The 21,490-nt window shown below is 47.4% G+C and overlaps 2 protein-coding genes across 6 annotated transcripts in view; one reads left to right on the top strand and one right to left on the bottom strand.

The window, feature by feature from the left end:
* The first annotated feature begins 239 nt into the window (after positions 1-239).
* On the top strand, positions 240-19,907 carry VPS26C (VPS26 endosomal protein sorting factor C). Of its 2 annotated transcripts, none has more exons than XM_059493598.1 (8): positions 240-414; positions 5,484-5,627; positions 7,041-7,190; positions 11,381-11,461; positions 14,820-14,894; positions 15,692-15,842; positions 16,902-17,054; positions 19,239-19,907. In XM_059493598.1, the coding sequence occupies exons 1-8, from the start codon at positions 358-360 to the stop codon at positions 19,319-19,321; spliced, it is 894 nt and encodes a 297-aa protein (XP_059349581.1). In that variant the 5' UTR covers positions 240-357; the 3' UTR covers positions 19,322-19,907. The 2 variants fall into 2 exon arrangements, with proteins under 2 accessions (XP_059349581.1, XP_059349582.1); XM_059493599.1 differs by lacking the exon at positions 240-414 and adding an exon at positions 2,671-2,905.
* Positions 19,908-20,409: 502 nt separating this feature from the next.
* Positions 20,410-21,490, bottom strand: part of TTC3 (tetratricopeptide repeat domain 3) — a 118,454-nt gene continuing 117,373 nt past the window's right edge. For all 4 annotated transcript variants that reach the window (XR_009420513.1, XR_009420511.1, XR_009420512.1 and 1 more), the window contains one exon: positions 20,410-21,448. Coding sequence is in view for 1 of the 4 variants with exons in the window: in XM_059493597.1 (XP_059349580.1) it covers positions 21,341-21,448 (108 nt within the window). In the remaining 3 variants the exon portion in view is untranslated. The remainder of the gene's footprint in view (positions 21,449-21,490) is intronic.

Genomic DNA, 21,490 nt, shown 5'->3' on the forward strand with positions numbered 1-21,490 from the left:
TCCCGGGCTCCTATTGTCACCGCCCCACAGTCGCGACAGGCGACAATCGCGGGCCGCGGGAGACGGTGGCGGCCGCGCCTACAATTCCCATCAGCCCACGCGGCGCTCCCGCCCGTAGCGGACGCTGCCCGCGCGCAAAGCACGCCGGAAACCGTAGTTTCCTGCGGGTGACCGCGTTGCGTCACTCACCCCGCCCGCGCGTTGCTATGACAACCGGGGGCAGTGGGCGCGGCCGCGCGGGAAGCGGCGTCAACGGCTGGGAAGTGACGGCGGCGAGGACCCGGATGTGGAGGGGGCGGGGCTCCCGCGCACCCCCCGCCCGCGGGTCACGTGAGGCGGCGGTCACGTGACGGAGCGATGGGGACGACGCTGGACGTGAGGGTGAAACGCGCCGGGAAAGTCTATCGGGATGGGGTGCGTGTGTCGCGATAGGGACAGCGGGGACAGCGGGGAATAGCGGGGACAGCGGCCGGGGAGGGCAGCGCTCTCCTGGGGTGCATCAGGATGGGCATTGCCAACAGGTCAGGGCTGACCCTGCCCCTGTGCCCAGCCCTGGGGGCACCTCTGGCTGCTGTGCCCAGCTCTGGCTCCTCAGCACAGCAGGGCCAGGAGCTCCTGGAGCTGAGCAAGGGCCTGGAGCAGCTCCGTGCCCAGGAAAGGCTGAGGGAGCTGGGGCTGCTCAGCCTGGAGAGGAGCCCCAGGGAGAGAGAGGGGCTGAGCCCTGCCTGGGCCTGCCTGTCCCTGTGTCTGTCCCTGTGTCTGTCCTTGGCTGTCCCTGTGTCTGTCCCTGTGTCTGTCCCTGTGTCTGTCCCTGGCTGTCCCAGGAGCAGGGAGCTCATTCTGTCCCTGCACTGCTGAGGGCACACCTGGAGTCTGTGCCCAGCTCTGGCCCCTCAGTTTGGGAAGGACCTTGGGACACTGAGCACATCCAGAGGGGACAACGAGGCTGGAGAGGGGCTGGGAACACAAACCCTGTGAGGAAGCCCTGAGGGAGCTGGGGGTGCTCAGCCTGGAGAGGGGCCCCAGGGAGAGAGAGGGGCCTCAGCCCTGTCTGTCCCTGTGTCCGTCCCTGTGTCTGTCCCTGTGTCTGTCCCTGTGTGCAGAGCTCAGAGCAGGCCCAGGCTCTGCTCCAGGCCCAGCAATGGCCCCAGAGCCACGGGCAGGGCCTGAGCCCAGCAATTCCCCTCACAGGAGGCACAACTTCTGCCCTGGGCAGTGCCCAGCCCTGAGCAGAGCCCAGAGGGGCTCTGGGGGCTCCTCCTGGGGACATTCCAGACCCCCTGCACGCGTTCCTGTCCCCTGCTCCCGGTGACTGCCATCCCCAGCGCTCCCTTCCCAGCCCGGCTGTTCTGGGGCTCCCTGAGCCTGTCGGGGACACCTCGGGCTCTGTCGGGGACACTTTGGGGTCCCCGCTGGGCTCCGGGCTCGGCCCTGCGGCGGGGACTCCTCGGCGGGCGGAGCCGATCGCCCTCTGCTGTCGGTGCTGCCGCGGTGTCGCCGTCTGGCCCTGTGTCCCAGAGCTTTCCCTGTCCGTGTGTCCCGGAGCTGTCTGTGTGTCCCAGAGCTTTCCCTGGCCGTGTGTCCCTGGCCATGTGTCCCTGTCTGTGTGTCCCGGAGCTTCCACCGTGTCCGTGTGTCCCGGAGCTTTCCCTGTCCGTGTGTCCCGGAGCTGTCTGTGTGTCCCAGAGCTTTCCCTGTCCGTGTGTCCCGGAGCTTTCCCCGTATCCCGGAGCTTTCCCTGTCCGTGTGTCCCGGAGCTTTCCCTGGCCGTGTGTCCCCGTCCGTGTGTCCCCGTCCGTGTGTCCCCGTCCGTGTGTCCCTGTCCGTGAGTCCCTGTCCGTGTGTCCCGGAGCATTCCCGTGTCCCTGTCCGTGAGTCCCTGTCCGTGTGTCCCGGAGCATTCCCGTGTCCCTGTCCGTGTGTCCCCGTCCGTGTGTCCCCGTCCGTGTGTCCCCGTCCGTGTGTCCCCGTCCGTGAGTCCCCGTCCGTGTGTCCCTGTCCGTGTGTCCCCGTCCGTGTGTCCCTGTCCGTGAGTCCCTGTCCGTGTGTCCCTGTCCGTGAGTCCCTGTCCGTGTGTCCCGGAGCTGTCCGTGAGTCCCCGTCCGTGAGTCCCCGTCCGTGTGTCCCTGTCCGTGTGTCCCCGTCCGTGAGTCCCTGTCCCGTGTCCCTGTCCCGTGTCCCTGTCCGTGAGTCCCCGTCCGTGTGTCCCCGTCCGTGAGTCCCCGTCCGTGTGTCCCTGTCCGCGTGTCCCCGTCCGTGAGTCCCTGTCCCGTGTCCCTGTCCGTGAGTCCCTGTCCGTGTGTCCCTGTCCGTGAGTCCCTGTCCGTGTGTCCCCGTCCGTGTGTCCCCGTCCGTGTGTCCCTGTCCGTGAGTCCCTGTCCGTGTGTCCCGGAGCATTCCCGTGTCCCTGTCCGTGAGTCCCTGTCCCGTGTCCGTGTGTCCCGGAGCTGTCCGTGAGTCCCTGTCCGTGTGTCCTTTCCCCCTGCATTCCCTGCAGCTGTCCCCGCTCCCGTTGGTTTCCCGGTGTCTCCCCGGGATTCCGGCGTTGCCTTTGGGACCGAGCGCTGCTTTTTGTCCTTCCCCGTTCCCGGCAATCACGGGGAGATCCTGACCCGCTCTGCAGAGCCCGACGGGGCTTGAAAGGGAAGGAATATTTTTAATTTTTATCGTTTTTAACCTACAAATCCCGAGTTGCTCAGCAGCAATGTTCAGGTCTCTCTTTTTTCTTGCACTTGAATCATAAAAATCCTTTCCATCCACCGAAATTCCATTTATTGAATGATTTTAATCCTGGAAAACCGGAGGTGAAAGGAAGGGTGTGCAGCACCTGTCCTGCAATTGTCAGATTATCCAGAGAGTGGCTTTGGCAGAGCTGAATTATTCCCTTTAGGAATGGCTCCAGAGGGTAAATACTGTCTGTGTCTCACTTTCACATCATTCTGTGCATTATAAAATTATAAATTATTAGGATTTTAATTTATTTATCTATTTCAGTTTCTCAGTGCTGTGTCCATTTTTAATTTGACTGAGTTTGCCTTGCTTTATATCACTTTTAAATTGATTTTTTTTGTATGGAAAGGAATATTTTCTCTGTTTTAAGCTGAAATTGGGATATTTCTGGTCAATCAGTCTGTCAGTTTTGTTTTTATTTTCCACTTTAACTCCACGTGCAAAGGTTTAATTTTAGTTCATTAACTGGGCCTGGGATGAAAACACAACAGTGGGAGAGCTCCACACCAGGGATACCACAGGGATTTTCAGTAGGAGTCGTGTAGGGAGAGAGAGGAGATGCAAACCTGAATTAGGCATGGAAGGGACCTGAAAATCACCCAGGGCAGGGACACCTCCCACTGTCCCCTCCCAGCCCCAGTGCCCAGCCTGGCCTTGGGCACTGCCAGGGATCCAGGGGTGGAATTCCATCCCAGCCCTGCCCACCCTGCCAGGGAAGGATTTTTCCCCACCATCCCGCCTAAAGCTGTAATTTTTCAGTGTGGAGCCATTCCCTGTGTGCTGTCCCTGCATCCCCTGGCAATTGTCTCTCTCCAGCTTTCCTGGGGCTCCTCCAGGCCCTGCAAGGCCACCCTGAGCTCAGCCCAAAGCTTCTCCTGTGCAGGTGAGCAATGCCAGCTGTGCCAGCCTTTCCTGCCAGCAGAGCTGCTCCATCCCTCTGCCCATCCTGGAGCCTCCTCTGGGCTCTGCAGCAGCTCCAGCTCCTCCCTGGCTGGGGCAGCTCTGCAGCTGGGAAATCAGAATTTTGAGCTTTTTTTTTGCATATCGGAAGAAATACTGAAAGCAAATTTGATATTTAACTTCCAGTCATCCTTCCCCTCCCTGCCCCCTTCCCACGTGCAGGCAGCAGCTCTGCAGTTGTTGCTGTGTGACAGGAAACATCTCCTTTGTTACAGCAGTTCACATCTTCAGGCTGTCCTTGCTTCTCAGAGCTGAGCTGGGCTCATTTTTAAAGCAATAACCTAATTGCTTGTGCTAATTAAGGCCCCTTAGCAGAGCAGTGCAGAATTGAGGTCAGCTTTTCTTCGCTGTCCCTTTGTGCCCTTGTTCCAGCATTCCCCACTTGCTGCACTTCCTCTTCCCAGGCTCTCAGGATGTCACCCTTGCTTGGATGGGGATGTTTGCCTGCTGCCTCAACCCCCCTGACCCATTTTCACCATCCTGTGCCACCAGGAAAGACAGAAAAATGCCAAAATTCCCATTGTGCAGGAGAGATCCTGGTCTGGAGAGGTTGGGTGCGGAGGGAGCAGTTGGGATTGTCCCGTGGCTTGGGGAAGGAGCAGGGGAGGAGCTCAGGGAATTCTCCAGTTCTCAGCCCTTTCCAGATGGGAATATTTCAGGGTGGAAGGAGGTTCTGCAGTGTGGGAGAAGGGAAGGATAAACCACGTGTGGATGGAGCTGTGTGCTGCTCTCCTGCAGGTCACCAGCTTGTAAGTGTTAAAAACTCTGAGCTGACACTTGGAGGATGCAGCATTTTCGTGCAAAGGGATTTTTGCGGACAGCACATCCTTTATGGTATGAGTGACAACATCTCAGGAAAGACAGAAATGTGCCAAAATTCCCATTGTGCAGGAGGGATCCTGGTCTGGAGAGGTTGGGTGTGGAGGGAGCAGTTGGGATTGTCCCATGGCTTGGGGAAGGAGCAGGGGAGGAGCTCAGGGAATTCTCCAGTTCTCAGCCCTTTCCAGCTGGGAATATTTCAGGGTGGAAGGAGATTCTGCAGTGTGGGAGAAGGGAAGGATAAAGCACTTTGAGGATGCAGCATTTTTGTGCAAAGGGTTTTTTGTGGGCAGCACATCCTTCATGGGATGAGTGACAACATCCCTGGAGTCACACAGCTCCTGCCTTTCATTCAGATTCACTTTAAAACTGTTTCTTTGTGTTCATTTTCTATATTTTAAATCTCTTCTGCTCCACTCTGGAGGTGAATCTCACCCTCAGCTTGGCCATCCCTTTTCCAGCTGTGCCTTTTCTTCCCTCTCCTGTGCTGGCCATCCCAATTTTCATACAGCAATTCCTCCTGGCAGCTTATTCCAACACAAACACAACTTTTGTTTATTCCAACACAAACACAACTTGACCCAAAATAAAGGTTTGTCATCTTCCTGGACAGAAAAACCTTGAAATTGGGGGAAGAATTTGAAGCTCAGGTTAACACTTCAGCCAAGAGGAGAATTGTGTTTTTAAGGAAAAATCAAAAGTGCAGAGCTCTCATCTGAGCTTGGGATTCTGATCCTGAGCTTGGGATTCTGGAAATCCAGGAATTCTGATAGAGTTGAGATGTTGTTGTTTCTCTGTCTCATCCTAAATCCCTTCATCAGGAAGGACAAAATGTTTTTGTTTCTCTGTCCTGACAAGGTTGCACCATGCTTTGGGCACAGGAGTTTTTTGGAGTTTGGAGATCAGTTCCAGGCTGTTTAGATAACAGCTATGAAAAAATGGATTTAAACAAAAATTTTCCTCTTTCCTCTTAGGAAATCCTTTCTGGGGTGGTGGTGATAACCAGCAAGGACACAGTGCAGCACCAGGGGATCTCCTTAACCATGGAGGGCTCGGTGAATCTGCAGCTCAGTGCCAAAAATGTGGGGGTGTTTGAGGCCTTCTGCAACACTGCCAAGGTAAGGCTGCCCTGCTGGATGTTTTGAGCACAAAAATTCTCTTTGCTCAAGTGGAACCTTCCCCTCAAGGCTCTCAGGTGTCAGAGCTGCTCCTGGTGGGGAAGTGATGGAGAGCAGGGAGGGCTCAGCTCTGTGAATCACAGAGTGCCAGGATGGGCCAGGCTGCAGGGGGGCACAGCGGCCACTGCTGTCACCTCCCAGAGCACAGGGCTGGGTCCAGAAACTCTGGGATATCCCAGGGAGGGATAAATGAGGACATTTTGGGGAATTAGCTTGCACTGGCAGGAGATTTTTATTTCAGGTAGGCAAAAAGGGTTACTGGGTCATGCACTGAATCTGTGATTTATAGAAAAACAATTACTGTGTGATGTTATTTTACTTTTGAGAAGTGACTGGGTTTAACTGGCCTTCTGTGCCAGATCAGTCACTGTCTGTGGAGGCCAAGATTGCTCAGGAGAGAGTGGGACCTGTGGAGCTCCTGGGAGGGCTCTGGGCTGCTCCCCAGGGACAGGGCTGGGCTGGGGGGAAGGGTTTGGTTAAGTGAGGATGGCCTTGAATCAGGGAATCACAGAAGGTTTGGGGCAGAAGGGACCTTAAAAATCACCCAGAGCCACCCCTGCCATGGCAGGGACACCTCCCACTGCCCCAGGCTGCTCCAGCCCCAGTGTCCAACCTGGCCTTGGGCACTGCCAGGGATCCAGGGCTGGAATTCCATCCCAGCCCTGCCCACCCTGCCAGGGAACAATTCCCAATTCCCAAAATCCCATCAAATCCTCCTTTGAAGCCGTTCCCTGTGTGCTGTCCCTCCATCCCTGTCCCCAGTCCCTCCCCAGCTCTCCTGGAGCCCTTCAGGCCTGGCAGGGCTCTGAGCTCTCCCTGCAGCTTTGGAGTTTTCCCCTCTCCGGGTGAGCACCCCCAGCTCTCCCAGCCTGGCTCCAGCCCTGGGATCAGTTTTGGGGCCTCCTCTGGGCTCACCAACAGCTCCACTTCTTGTTTTGGGAGCCCAGGAGTTGGGGACAAGAATGGCAAAACTGCAGAGAGAAAAGAAATGTCCTGTCCAAGCCACCTGGCCACAGTTAACCCTCCCCCAAATAATAATTAATTCAGAGGTCAGGGAGGATGCTCAGTGGCCTTGGTCATTCCTGCTCCCGTTCAGAGTCATCATTTAGGAAGTGAAGCTCCACTTCCCAAAGCTGGAGCTGCTCCTGGTGAGCTCCCTTGAATTCTTTGGTCATTAATGTGATGCATCCTTAAAACAGGAATTGGTTTTTTGAGCAAAATATTAATGTTTCTATCCATTGTAAAAAAATATCCCAGCACTTTGTGTCCTGAAGAGGGATTGTGGAAATGCAGGAATTCTGGAGGAGTTCAGATGTGTCTCACCCTAAACCTCTCTGACATTTCTCCCTGCAGCCCATTCAGATCATCAGCAGCACCATTGAGATGGTGAAACCAGGGAAGCTCCCCAGTGGCAAAACAGAAATTCCCTTTGAATTCCCACTGCAGATGAAGGGCAACAAGGTTCTGTATGAGACATACCATGGAGTCTTTGTCAACATCCAGGTGAGGAGAGAAAATGGGAAATTCATCTGCACAATGGCTTCTGAAGCAGCTCTGAATCCATGGAATTGAGGGTGAAGTTTGGTGGTTTCTTTTCACACTGAGCCTTCCACCCTCCATGCAGTAAATCTTAAAGGAATTGTGGCACAAACAAAATGTTTTACCTGAAAAATTTCAGTAGAACATCTGTAACCTCAATTTGATCCATGGAAAAACGCAGCTCCTAATCCATGGAAACTGAGGGTGAAGTTTGGTGGTTTCTTTTCACACTGAGCCTTCCATCCTTTATGCAGTAAATCTTAAAGGAATGATGGCACAAACAAAATGTTTTACCTGAAAAATTTCAGTAGAACATCTGTAACCTGAATTTGATCCATAGAAAAACGCAGCTCCTAATCCATGGAAATTGAGAATGAATTTTGGTGATGTTTTCACACTGACTGAGCTTTCCAGCCTTTGTGTAGTAAATCTTTTAGGAATTAAGGCACAGACAAGATGTTTCATCTGAAATATTTCAGCAGAACATCTGTAACCTAAATTTGATCCATGGAAAAATGCAGTTCTTAATCCATGGGAATTAAGGATGAAGTTTGGTGGTGTTTTCTTTTCACACTGACTGAGCCTTCCACCCTCCATGCAGTAAATCCTTAAGGAATGATGGCACAAACAAAATGTTTTACCTGAAATATTTCAGCAGAACATCTGTAACCTGAATTTGATCCATGGAAAAACGCAGCTCCTAATCCATAGGAATTGAGGATGAAGTTTGGTGGTGGTTTTTTTTCACTCTGACTGAGCCTTCCACCCTTTATGCAGTAAATATTTAAAGAATTGTGGCACAAACAAAATGTTTCACCTGAAATATTTCAGCAGAACTTCTGTAACCTAAATTTGATCCATGGAAAAACGCAGCTCCTAATCCATGGAAATTGAGAATGAATTTTGGTGATGTTTTCACACTGACTGAGCTTTCCAGCCTTTGTGTAGCAAATCTTTTAGGAATTAAGGCACAGACAAGATGTTTCATCTGAAATATTTCAGCAGAACATCTGTAACCTGAATTTGATCCATGGAAAAATGCAGTTCTTAATCCATGGGAATTAAGGATGAAGTTTGGTGTTTTCTTTTCACACTGACTGAGCCTTCCACCCTCCATGCAGTAAATCCTTAAGGAATGATGGCACAAACAAAATGTTTTACCTGAAATATTTCAGCAGAACATCTGTAACCTGAATTTGATCCATGGAAAAATGCAGCTCCTAATCCATAGGAATTGAGGATGAAGTTTGGTGGTGGTTTTTTTTTCACTCTGACTGAGCCTTCCACCCTTTATGCAGTAAATCTTAAAGGAATGATGGCACAAACAAAATGTTTTACCTGAAAAATTTCAGCAGAACATCTGTAACCTGAATTTGATCCATAGGAATTGAGGATGAAGTTTGGTTGTGTCTTCCTTTCACACTGACTGAACCTTCCACAATTAATGCAGTAAATCCTTAAGGAATTATGGCACAAACAAAATGTTTTACCTGAAATATTTCAGCAGAACATCTGTAACCTGAATTTGATCCATGGAAAAACGCAGCTCCTAATCCATAGGAATTGAGGATGAAGTTTGGTGGTGGTTTTTTTTCACTCTGACTGAGCCTTCCACCCTTTATGCAGTAAATATTTAAAGAATTGTGGCACAAACAAAATGTTTCACCTGAAATATTTCAGCAGAACTTCTGTAACCTGAATTTGATCCATGGAAAAACGCAGCTCCTAATCCATGGAAATTGAGAATGAATTTTGGTGATGTTTTCACACTGACTGAGCTTTCCAGCCTTTGTGTAGCAAATCTTTTAGGAATTAAGGCACAGACAAGATGTTTCATCTGAAATATTTCAGCAGGACATCTGTAACCTGAATTTAATCCATAGAAATTGAGGATGAAGTTTGGTGTTTTCTTTTCACACTGACTGAACCTTCCACCCTCCATGCAGTAAATCCTTAAGGAATGATGGCACAAACAAAATGTTTTACCTGAAATATTTCAGCAGAACATCTGTAACCTGAATTTGATCCATCCTGATGTTGTAGGAAACTCTTTCCATTCCCTTCCTTAAAAAAACCAGCCCCACAGTGTGGTTGTATTCCCAATAAATGTGGAATTTCGTGTGGTGTTGAGAGCAACACAGATCAGGAATTGTTTGGGATGAGGAGGAGTGACATTCCCTGCCCAGACCTGCATGGAATACCTGCTTGGGCACACTCTTGTGGACATACAGTTCTGAAATTTGATCTTTTTTTGGTTTAAACTCGCCTTGCCATAGGTGGGTTGGGTTGTTTGGGTGACTTTTGGGGGAAAGTCTTTCTCCAGCCATCTCTTGAAGGTAAATTCTGTGTTAGACAATGAAGTTTGGTGTCACTGGAATGAAAAAAACCTAATAAACCAAATCACCCTCCAGCAGCCTATCAGAAGTAACTAAAAGGAAGAAAATCCCTTGTTTTTTGTCTGTGTTTGGATATTTTTTTTAATCTTTCAATTTATTTGCTCAGTTTTGGCTTCTTCCCTCATGCAGCAGCTGTTGTTTGTGGTGGGGATGTCAGAAATGGTGCAGCACTGTTGAGCTGCTTCCCATATCCCAAAGAACTTGCTGTGATCAGTCAGTTTGAGCTGCACTTTAATGAGGAATATTTGCTTTATTTTATCATTCTTTCTCTCCTCTGTGGAGCTTTTCTTGGATAAAATATCATTACAATTTAATAATTTAAATTTCAGCCAAACTTTGAGAGTCCTGCTCTCCTGAGGACAGAATTGTGACACTTCCTAAACCTCTGGGCAATTTAATTGAGCCTCTCTTTCTTGATTTGGGGATGAATTGTGGGTTCAGTCTCAGTTTAACCTTTAATCAGACACTGCTGGGTGGTTGTGCCGTGAACCACAAGTGAGGAACCCAAATTCCGGTGTGAGGGAGGAATTAAAGATCAAACAAAACAAAAACCCAACAAGTTCCCTGTCCTGTAAGGACACTGAAAAGCTTTTTTTTGGAGATGAAGTGTAGGATTTTTGAGATAACCAAATTCTTACTGTTTTTCACCTGCTGGTTTATGGCTCCCATTTTAGGGGAGCAAACTGGAAACAAATTCACTCCCTTGCCTGATTTTAGTTCAGCTGTGTGGCTGAAGTTCCCCATGAAATATCCCAACAACTGGGAATTCAATCCCACAATATAAAAAAAATCAAAGTTAGAGGGGCTGAAGACAAAAATACAAAAATACATCACACTGATAATCCCTTAACCAAAACAGGGTGAAAAATCACCCTTAAATGGATATATGAGGAACAACACTGCACAGAGGCAGAAGGGGGATGAAAAGTTGGGAAGGAGGGAGGAAATCTGAATTAAAGCTATTTTTTCCCCTTTTTTCCTTCCCCTTTCCTCCCCCCTTTTTCCCCCTTTTTCCCCTTTTCCCCTTTTTTTCCCTTTTCCCCCTTTCCCCCCCATTTTCCCCCTTCCCCCCCTTTTTCCCCCTTTTCCCCTTTGTCCCCCTTTTCCCCCTTTTTCCCCTTTTTTTCCTTTTGCCCCTTTTCCCCCTCTTTCCTCCTTTTCTCCTTTTTCCCCCTTTTTCCCCCTTCCCCCCCTTTCCCCCCTTTTCTCCCCTTTTTTCCCATTTTCCCCTTTTTTCCCTTTTCCCCCTCTTCCCCCCTTTTCCCCTTTCCCCCCCTTTTCCCCCTCTTTCCCCCTTTCCCCCTCTTTCCCCCTTTTCCCCCTTTTTCCCCCTTTCCCCCCTTTCCCCCCTTTTCCCCTTTGTCCCCCTTTTCCCCTTTTTTCCCCTTTTTTTCCCTTTTGCCCCTTTTCCCCCTCTTTCCCCCTTTTCTACCTTTCCCCCCCTTTCCCCCCTTTTCCCCCTTTTTCCCCCCTTTTCCCCTTTGTCCCCCTTTTCCCCTTTTTTCCCCTTTTTATCCTTTTTGCCCCTTTTCCCCCCCTTTCCCCCTTTTCTCCCTTTCCCCCCCTTTTTCCCCCTTCCCCCCTTCCCCCCTTTCCCATTTTCCCCCTTTTCCCCTTTTTTCCCTTTTTTCCCTTTTCTCCCTTCCTCCCCCCTTTTTTCCCCTTTTCCCCCCTTTTTCCCCCCCCTTTTTACCCCTGCCCCCCCCTTTTTTCCCCTTTTTCCCCCCTTTCTTTCCCCTTTTTCCATCCCTTCCCCAGTACACCCTGCGCTGTGACATGAGGCGTTCCCTGCTGGCAAAGGACCTGACCAAGACCTGTGAGTTCATTGTCCACTCCCTGGTGAGTGTGCTTTCTGTTCATTTTGCAATTCATTAATTTTTTAAATTGATTTTTTTTTTTCTCCCCACTTCACTTTTAGGGGGAAAAAACCCCAAATAAACCCATGGAAATTGTGGCGGTGACACGAGGGATTACAGAGGTGTAGATTCAGAATATCCTGAGTTGGAAGAAACCCCAAAAATCATCAAACCCAACTCCTGGCCCTGCACAGGACACCCCAAAATCCCACCCTGTGTCCAAAATATAGGAGTAAAGGAAATCTGCCCCAAAACAAATCCACCCCACAGAGCTGTTGCTTCTGATGAGAAACCCCCATCCCTCTCTCAAAGAACAAAGAGGAGTTGGATTTTCAGATGTTTTACAGTGCCCTGAGTTTATTCTCTTGTTCATCCTTGGAGTTCTGGGACAAGGGGGTGGTCACATAAATCTGATGTCATTTTTCCAAGCACTGCTTTGAATTATCCCAGCAGATCTGAGGAAAAGCTTCCAGGCTCCCCCAGTGCTGTAAATGGGAGTTGGGTGCTGAAAATCCTGATTTCTGTTCCTCAGGTGAAAATCCTGATTTCTGTTCCTCAGGTGAAAATCCTGATTTCTGTTCCTCAGGTGAAAATCCTGATTTCTGTTCCTCAGGTGAAAATCCCTGATTTCTGTTCCTCAGGTGAAAATCCCTGATTTCTGTTCTCCAGGTGAAAAACCCTGATTTCTGTTCTTTGGGTGAAAATCCTGATTTCTGTTCTCCAGGTGAAAAACCCTGATTTCTGTTCTCCAGGTGACAAATCCTGATTTCTGTTCTTCTGGTGAAAATCCTGATTTCTGTTCTTTGAGTGAAAATCCTGATTTCTGTTCCTCAGGTGAAAATCCTGATTTCTGTTCCTCGGGTGAAAATCCTGATTTCTGTTCCTCAGGTGAAAATCCTGATTTCTGTTCCTCAGGTGAAAATCCTGATTTCTGTTCCTCGGGTGAAAATCCTGATTTCTGTTCCTCAGGTGAAAATCCCTGATTTCTGTTCTCCAGGTGAAAAACCCTGATTTCTGTTCTTTGGGTGAAAATCCTGATTTCTGTTCTTTGGGTGAAAATCCTGATTTCTGTTCCTCAGGTGAAAATCCCTGATTTCTGTTCTCCAGGTGAAAAACCCTGATTTCTGTTCTTTGGGTGAAAATCCTGATTTCTGTTCCTCAGGTGAAAATCCTGATTTCTGTTCTTTGGGTGAAAATCCTGATTTCTGTTCCTCAGGTGAAAATCCTGATTTCTGTTCCTCAGGTGAAAATCCTGATTTCTGTTCTTCTGGTGAAAATCCTGATTTCTGTTCCTCAGGTGAAGAAAATCCTGATTTCTGTTCTCCAGGTGAAAATCCTGATTTCTGTTCCTCAGGTGAAAATCCCTGATTTCTGTTCTTTGGGTGAAAATCCTGATTTCTGTTCTTTGGGTGAAAATCCTGATTTCTGTTCTTTGAGTGAAAATCCTGATTTCTGTTCTTTGGGTGAAAATCCTGATTTCTGTTCCTCAGGTGAAAATCCTGATTTCTGTTCTTTGGGTGAAAATCCTGATTTCTGTTCCTCAGGTGAAAATCCCTGATTTCTGTTCTTTGGGTGAAAATCCTGATTTCTGTTCCTCAGGTGAAAATCCCTGATTTCTGTTCTTTGAGTGAAAATCCCTGATTTCTGTTCTTTGGGTGAAAATCCTGATTTCTGTTCTTTGGGTGAAAATCCTGATTTCTGTTCCTCAGGTGAAAATCCTGATTTCTGTTCTCCAGGTGAAAATCCTGATTTCTGTTCCTCAGGTGAAAATCCTGATTTCTGTTCTTTGGGTGAAAATCCCTGATTTCTGTTCTCCAGGTGCAAATCCCTGATTTCTGTTCCTCAGGTGAAAATCCTGATTTCTGTTCTTTGGGTGAAAATCCCTGATTTCTGTTCCTCAGGTGAAAATCCTGATTTCTGTTCTTTGAGTGAAAATCCTGATTTCTGTTCTTTGGGTGAAAATCCTGATTTCTGTTCCTCAGGTGAAAATCCTGATTTCTGTTCTTTGGGTGAAAATCCTGATTTCTGTTCTCCAGGTGACAAATCCTGATTTCTGTTCTTCTGGTGAAAATCCTGATTTCTGTTCCTCAGGTGAAAATCCTGATTTCTGTTCTTTGGGTGAAAATCCCTGATTTCTGTTCTTCAGGAGTTCTCATCCAGGTGGAAATCATGGAAAGATGGGGGAGAGACCTTCAGGCTGATGCAATCTCATCCCCACCCCAAACCCTGTCCCACATCCAGGTCCTGAGCTGTCCCAGAGACTCCGGCACCTCCCTGAGAGCTCACTGCAGTGCCTGACACCCCTGCAAGGGAAACCAGGGAAAACTTGGTCCTGATTTCTAATTCTAGAACTTCTAATTCTTGTTTCTAATCCTAATGCTCCTGGCAGGAGGTTGGACTCCCCGAAAATGCTTTGCTGGTTCTTGCAGAAGTTCCTGTGTTGGATTTGGGGTTGGTTGAATTGAGCTGTGCTGTCCAGACTGATGAAATGTCCCTTTTCCATCTCTGACTTGCTGGAACACCCTGCTTTTATCATTCCTTGGAACCCTTAACAGGACAGTAAAAACCAAAATCCTTTGTGTTACTCAGACTTGTGGTGGAAATGTTATTTTAGTTCTGAAGTAACTTTTTAAAAGATGTAGTTTGGTGTTACAAGCAAGTTTCCTGTTGGGAAGATTTCAGTGTTTTCTGCAATATCTGAAGCTGCATTTTGTTGGTCCATTATTACATTTCCAAGTGAGCCTCACTTGTCAGAGCAGTGACAAATCCCATCTCCTGCAGCGTTCCTGGGTTTGTTTCTTGTTCCCACTGCAGCACTTCTGAGCTCACCAGTCAGTAAATCATGGATCTCCCAGTCAGGGTGAATTAATGGGGACAATTCTCACTGTCAGTGCTCAGTGTTCCATTTCCCTCCAGCCTGTTCTGTGCCAGAATTTGTCATTTTGGGAAAATGCAGCCAATCTTTTGCTAACCTCCTCCATCTTGCAGCTGGGTTTGAATTCTTGAGCAGTGAGGGCAGATCCTCACTCAGAGTTCCAGATCAGCCCCTTGCTGCTGGAGAACAAGAATTTCTAAAGCAGATTTGAAGCAATGGACACAACTTCATTTAGAATCTCCCCTCCCCAAATGTAATAATGAAAGGAAACATTCCAAGGGACGTGTGCAATGAATTTATTTGTACTTAAAGAAATGGGAAATTGAGCTTTTTCCCCTCTCTGCTCCAGATGAGGAGGGTATTCCTGCTTTTCCAGGTGGTTTAGGGCAGCCAGCTGCTGTGGTTTTTAATGTTCTCTCTCTGTTTTGGGGATCAGATTTCAGTTTAACCCTTCCCCTCCCTGCAGTCACAGAAAGGGAAGCTGCTGCCCAGCCCTGTGGACTTCACCATTACTCCTGAAACTCTGCAAAATGTCAAAGAGGTAAAAGGATTTTCTTCTTATTTTATTTTAAATGTAAAGTTTGTGTGTTTCTGAGTGAGACCAGAGGAGTGATTAAATTCTGCCTTGTAGATTGTTAGGCAGATTATCTTGTTTTGTTTTTCTATTTTCTTTTTCACTTTTATAAGCAATCAAGTGATTCTGCCTCATCTCTTGCACTGTGGTAACCAATTGAAGGTGGAATTTTGCTCAGGAGTGGTTAAATATTTTTATTCCTTTTCTGAGTGAAAGATGGATGGGAGTGGAACGAAGGAAAACATTCTATACATGGACAGCCAAGAGCCTTTAAAAATGTGGATTTTGAGCCTTGTTTGTGCCTTTTTTTACAGCCTGCTGTGGCTTTGGGAAGCCTCAAGGAGGGCAGGCTTGGGTGGGATATTGGGAATGAGGAGTTGTTCCCTGGGAGGGGCTGGGATGGAATTCCACCCCTGGATCCCTGGCAGTGCCCAAGGTTGGACACTGGGACAGTGGGAGGGGTGCCCACTCCATCCCCAGCTCCTGGATGAATTCTAACAGCCAAGTTCTGTCAGTTCTTCCCAGGAAAGGCCCATCCATGGGTGGGTGGAGCAGCAGGAAGGACACATGTCAGGAGAGAATATTGTAGGAGAAATCCTGATACAGAGTGACAGAAATCAATTCAAGCTCCCTCAGGAGCTTCTGAACTCTTGAACTCTCAACTTTGAAACCACTGGCTAATTCCCTACTTGTTTTAAGATTTATTTTTTCCTTAATCTGCTCTTTATTTTACCATCTTTTTCTCTTTCCCCCAACCATTTCAGAGAGCCTCCCTGCCCAAGTTCCTGATCAGAGGGCACCTGAACTCCACCAACTGTGTGATCACGCAGCCGCTGACGGGGGAGCTGCAGGTGGAGAGCGCCGAGGCGGCCGTGAGGAGCATCGAGCTGCAGCTCGTGCGTGTGGAGACGTGCGGTGAGCCCGGGGCCGCCACGGCCTCCCCTGCGCGGGGAATGTGACGCTGGCCCGACACTTGGTGTCAGTTGGAAATGAGGGGCGCTCGGGTAAAGATGGGGGAGCGGGAATAGCAGGTCTGGACTAGGGAAGAAAGTAAAAATAAAATTGTGGTGTTTGTGAGGGTCCCCAGGATGAGGATGGAGATGAGAATCTGACTCCATGTTCTCAGAAGACTGATTTATTATTATATTATATTACGTCCTATTACGTCCTATTATGTCCTATTACATCATATCATATTACATTACGTTACATTATATTACATTATATTACATTACATTCTATTACATTCTATTACATTATATTATATTATCATTACATTATATTACATTATATTACATTATATTACATTATATTATTATATTATATTATATTATATTATATTACATTACATTACATTACATTACATTACATTACATTCTATTACATTATATTATATTATATTACATTACATTACATTACATTACATTGCATTACATTATATTATTATATTATATTATATTACATTACATTATATTACATTATATTACATTATATTATATTACATTCTATTACATTCTATTACATTACATTCTATTACATTCTATTATATCATATAAAAGAATGCTATACTAAAACTATATTAAGGAAAGAGAAAGGATACAGACAGAAGGTTTAACAAGAATGATCGTGAAAAACTCGTGACTGACTCCTCAGTCTGACACAGCTGATGGTGAAGTCAGAAGGGATGGAGCAGCCTCCACCCTAAACCCTCCCTCTTGCTTTCTATCTATTCCTGTATTCTAAACCCTGAAACTCTGAGTTTCCCACCCTGTGATATCCCACACTTCTGTTCAAACTCCACACCTTTAATCTCATTTTATTACTGAATTTTGGAAGCTTCTCCAGGGCCTCAGGTCAGTGCAGTGTTCTCCTGGGGGTCAGTGCCCAACATCCTCAGTACCCAGGGTTCCAGCATCTCTCCCCTGTGAATTTTGGCTGCTGCTCTCTCTCAGCTCTCCCATTTCCCTTGTCCAGGGTGTGCTGAGGGCTATGCCAGGGATGCCACGGAGATCCAGAACATCCAGATCGCCGACGGCGACGTCTGCAGGGGCCTCCCCATCCCCATCCACATGGTGTTCCCCAGGCTCTTCACCTGCCCCACCCTGGAGACCACCAACTTCAAAGTGGGTGAGTGGGGAGTTGTCCTGGGACAGGAGTGGCCACATTCATTCCTTTCCACGGGCAGTGAGGGATAAATCCAGCAGAGCTGCAGGAGGAGCCCAGGACATCCCCGAGCCTGAGTCCTGCTGCATTTCCCACACAAACTGCTGTGCAGCCACTCCTAACAAAATTCCAGGAGGGGCAGTGGAATGCAGGTCATGTGTTTAAACACTTGAGGAATAGTCCAAGAATAAAATTCCCTCCTTTCCTCACCACTGAGAACCTCCCTTTCCATTTATTCTCCTTTTTGTTTCCTTCTCTCTTACTGAAAGCCCTGCAAGCAGCAAGGTTGGTGAGGGTGTGATTCTCTTACCTACACCACGTGCTCCTCCCTGCTGATTGTTGTCAAAATCAGTATTTTTATTAACAAAATCAGTATTTTTATCAACAAACCCAGGATTTTCCTCACTTGTTCAAATAAGTACTGCAAGAATCCACTGGGCTGCTTTGTATTTCTTGCCTCCATCCTGCTGCAATCTGTTGGCACGGAATCTGTGTGCAGTGGTTTCCCCCAAAATAATAATAATATTTTTTCGCCATTTTAAGCTCTTCACTAGCTATTTACAATGAGAATTTAAATTTATTTAGATTTCTGCTTCTCTTCACTTATTAACTCTGCCTGGCTTTTTGGTCTGTCTCTATTTAGGATTGATTGTTGATCTGATACTGATTTTTGGCTTTGAAGGACACAAAGAACAGATTTTTTTCTGGAATTTTTGCTCCCCAGTTTGCAGGCCTGTTGTATTCCAGTATTTAATTTCCCAAGGCTGTTATGTGCTGGAATCAGGCAACGGGTCTGTCCTGGAATTCTCCCATTCCATGCTTTAAACACCATCTTGGTGGAGGTGTCTTCCCCAAAACATTTTATTCTTTGATACCTGAATCCTCTTTTCCAGAGGAACGTTTGCCATAATTTATCAGCAATAAAACAATCCAAAGGAATCCCAAAGATTACAACAAAGCAGGATTTTCTAGGAGTGGTCCAAGGGCTGGGATGCCTGGGTGAGGTTCTGATGGAATGTTTCAGGAGCTCCTGACCCATCCTGCTGCTAGGATTGAGCTTTCCTGTGGAGTTGAAGCAGGATTGCTGCTAGAATTCAGCTTTCCTGTGGAATTAAAGCAGAGTTGCTGCTAAGATTGAGCTTTCCTTTGGAACTGAAGCAGGATTGTTCCCAGGATTCACCTTTCCTGTGGAATTCAAGCAGGATTGCTGCTGGGATTCAGCTTTTCTATGGAGTTCAAGTAGGAGTGTTCCTAGGATTGAGCTTTCCTGTGGAATTGAAGCAGGATTGCTGCTGGGATTGAGCTTTCCTGTGCAGTTGAAGCAGGATTGTTCCTAGCACTCAGCTTTCCTGTGGAATTCAAGTAGGAATTCAGCTTCCTGTGGGGTTGAAGCAGGATTGCTGCTAGCATTCAGTTTTGGGTAGAATTGAGGCCGGATTGTTCCTAAGGTTCAGCTTCTTGTGGAATTGAACTTTTCTATGGAACTGAAGCAGGATTGTTCCCAGGATTCAGTTTCCTGTGGAATTCAAGTAGGAGTGTTCCTAGGATTGAGCTTTCCTGTGGAATTCAAGCAGGATTGCTGCTGGGATTGAGCTTTCCTGTGGAATTGAAATAGGATTGCTGCTGGGATTGAGCTTTCCTGTGGAATTGAAGCAGGATTGTTCCTAGGATTCACCTTTCCTGTGGAACTGAAGCAGGATTGCTGCTGGGTTTGTTTCCTGTGCAGTTGAAGCAGGATTGCTGCTGGGTTTGTTTCCTGTGGAATTCAAGCAGGATTGCTGCTGGGATTCAGTTTCCTGTGGAATTGAAGCAGGATTGTTCCTAGGATTCACCTTTCCTGTGGAATTGAAGCAGGATTGCTGCTGGGATTCAGTTTCCTGTGCAGTTGAAGCAGGATTGCTGCTGGGATTCAGTTTCCTGTGCAGTTGAAGCAGGATTGCTGCTGGCATTTCAGTTTCCTGTGGAATTGAAACAGGATTGCTGCTGGGATTCAGTTTCCTGTGCAGTTGAAGCAGGATTGCTGCTGGGATTTCAGTTTCCTGTGCAGTTGAAGCAGGATTGCTGCTGGGATTTCAGTTTCCTGTGCAGTTGAAGCAGGATTGCTGATATTATTCAGTTTCCCATGAATTCTCTCTTTCCCCCTCCCAGAGTTTGAAGTGAACATCGTGGTGCTCCTGCACGACGACCACCTCATCACAGAGAACTTCCCCCTGAAGCTGTGCAGGATGTGAACAGCCACAGGAGCAGCAGGAAGGATTTCCTGGGAATTCTCCTGAGGGAAGGTGGAACTTTGTCCACGCCTGACTTCAGCTGGAGCCACCTCACTCCCTTCTTCCCGTGCTTCCACCTCCCTGTTAACCTGACCAAGACTTTGCCTCTCTGCATTTCCCAATCCTGCTGCCTTCAACAACCATGTTTTTCCCATTTTTTTTTTTTTTTTTAGGAAAATCCTGAAGGAATCATTCTGTAGCTTTCTACAGCTTGTAGAACTATGGAGCAAGTTCCTCTCTTGGCTTAATTTTGTAATATTTGTTCTAAAGTCCTTTGAAGCCCCCTTAAAACTCATAAATCCCATTCCAGCCATACTGGGAGGGTGTGGGAATTGACAGAATGAGCAGTGAGGTCTTTGAAGGTCTAAAAAACGGTGCTACAGCTCTGGAAGGTGGTGCTGTGGGATCTGGCCCAAGGTGGATGGGAAATGAGTGATTTCAAATCACACCAAGGAAATTTTGGTGTTGGAGAAATTCATTAATGTGTTTGTGACTTTACAGCTTAAAGGAAAATTAATTCAGCAAGAAATACCCTTCCCAACACAAACAGGTTGTGGATTTTGATGTTGTTTTCATGGAACAGCCACAACTTGTGGATTTTCCAATAATTTTCCATGTGGGGCAGAGGCAGGCTCAGGCTGTATTATGGAAATTGGAAGTGTAAAGATCAGCACCTACAAATGCAGATTTGAGAAAACTGAGAAAAATAATTTCCTTTAGTTTGTCCAGCAGGAGAAGGTAATTCCAGTTTGGGCCCTGATGTTTCAGGGAGAAAAAAATGAAATTTTTTTCACTTCATTCATTTCAATGTCTGGGAAGGGGGAAGGAAATGGTATTTACTGAAAATGGTGTTTACTGAAAATGGTATTTACTGAAACTCAGCACTTTGCCCTGAGACCAGGGGAATTTGGGCAAGAGCTGCAGCCCCCCAGAAATACAGGGAGCTGAAAAGGATTCCAGTGCTGGAATTTTTAGTCCTTTATTCTACAGCAGAGCAGTTACTCAGCCCTAACACAGAGTGAGCAGAAATACTACACAGAAACAACGTGTTTGGCTGCAGAAGCAATTTTATTTTTTATTAAAGTGGTAAGTAATACACTGATAAATGAGAGAGGAGTTAAAAACTTCAGCTGGAGGAGTCAAGCAGTGTGGGGAACAGGTGATCCCTGGAATTAGCCAAGGGCTCCTAATCCATGTGGTGCTCTCTGGATTCAGAATATTGGGTTTAATTTCAAGATTCTCAGGCTCTGGTCCTCACCTTCGGCTGTTTGGGACAAATTTGTCTCTGTTAAAAGTTCTCTGGCCACTTCAGACTCATAAAATAGTGGGAGAAAATTCCCTGAGCTGTTGGAATTCTGCTCCTCCTGCTACTGGTGCCCATTCTTGCACAAAGTACAAAGGAACTGTCACTTAAAAATCCTTTAAATAAAGTTTAAAAAAAATCCTTCCCATTTAAACAGACCAGGAGGGAAATTTCCCTCCTTTTTTAAACAAAAAGGAAGAAAATTCAAATTTCAACCTTCTTTTGAGATTTAAAAACTGATCCAAATGAAGAATTTAAAATTCTTACTTCAAAATGTGACTAAAAGTCATTCTTTAAACAATCTGAGTTCTCAGCTGTGGCTTTGTGCAGAGAGAGGAGCTGCAAAGACCAACCCAGGCTTGAATTCTAGACTATGCCAGAGGGAATGTTTTGAGTTCCAGTTCTTTTGGTCCATCCTTTGGGTCACCTACTTGTTTGATACTGGAATAAATCTGAGGGAAAAGCACGGGAACGATGCACTGCTAAAAGAATTTGGTACTTTCGGTGTCCCTTAGCCAGAAATGCAGCAGCGCTGTGCGCTGCCAGGCAGGAACCAGGAGAAATCCTGGGTGCTGGAGTGAAAGCCCAGAGCTGGCCAGTGAAGCCAGGGTTGTGTCCTGTCCCCCAGCACTGCTGCAGCCCCTTCCCAGCTGGGATTGTGCGGGAGCAAGGGAGGCTCAGCTGGGCTTGTTCCAGGCGGGCAGCTCGGGGAAGTCCTCGGGCAGCAGGGCGTGCGTGCGGCAGATGGGGCAGCTGGAGTGCTGCCGGAGCCACGTCCGGATGCACTGCGGGGACAGAGGGACACGAGGCTGGAAATGGCTGCCACT

This window comes from Ammospiza nelsoni, chromosome 2 (assembly GCF_027579445.1).
Source record: "Ammospiza nelsoni isolate bAmmNel1 chromosome 2, bAmmNel1.pri, whole genome shotgun sequence".
Lineage (NCBI taxonomy): Eukaryota > Metazoa > Chordata > Aves > Passeriformes > Passerellidae > Ammospiza > Ammospiza nelsoni.

What these genes read in the sequence shown, in the direction of transcription:
- VPS26C (XM_059493598.1), top strand. Translation starts at nt 358, where the DNA reads ATGGGGACGACGCTGGACGTGAGGGTGAAACGCGCCGGGAAAGTCTAT. An exon ending in CCTTCTGCAACACTGCCAAG is followed by an intron (nt 5,628 to 7,040) that starts GTAAGGCTGCCC and finishes TTCTCCCTGCAG; the next exon opens with CCCATTCAGATCATCAGCAG. An exon ending in GAGTCTTTGTCAACATCCAG is followed by an intron (nt 7,191 to 11,380) that starts GTGAGGAGAGAA and finishes TCCCTTCCCCAG; the next exon opens with TACACCCTGCGCTGTGACAT.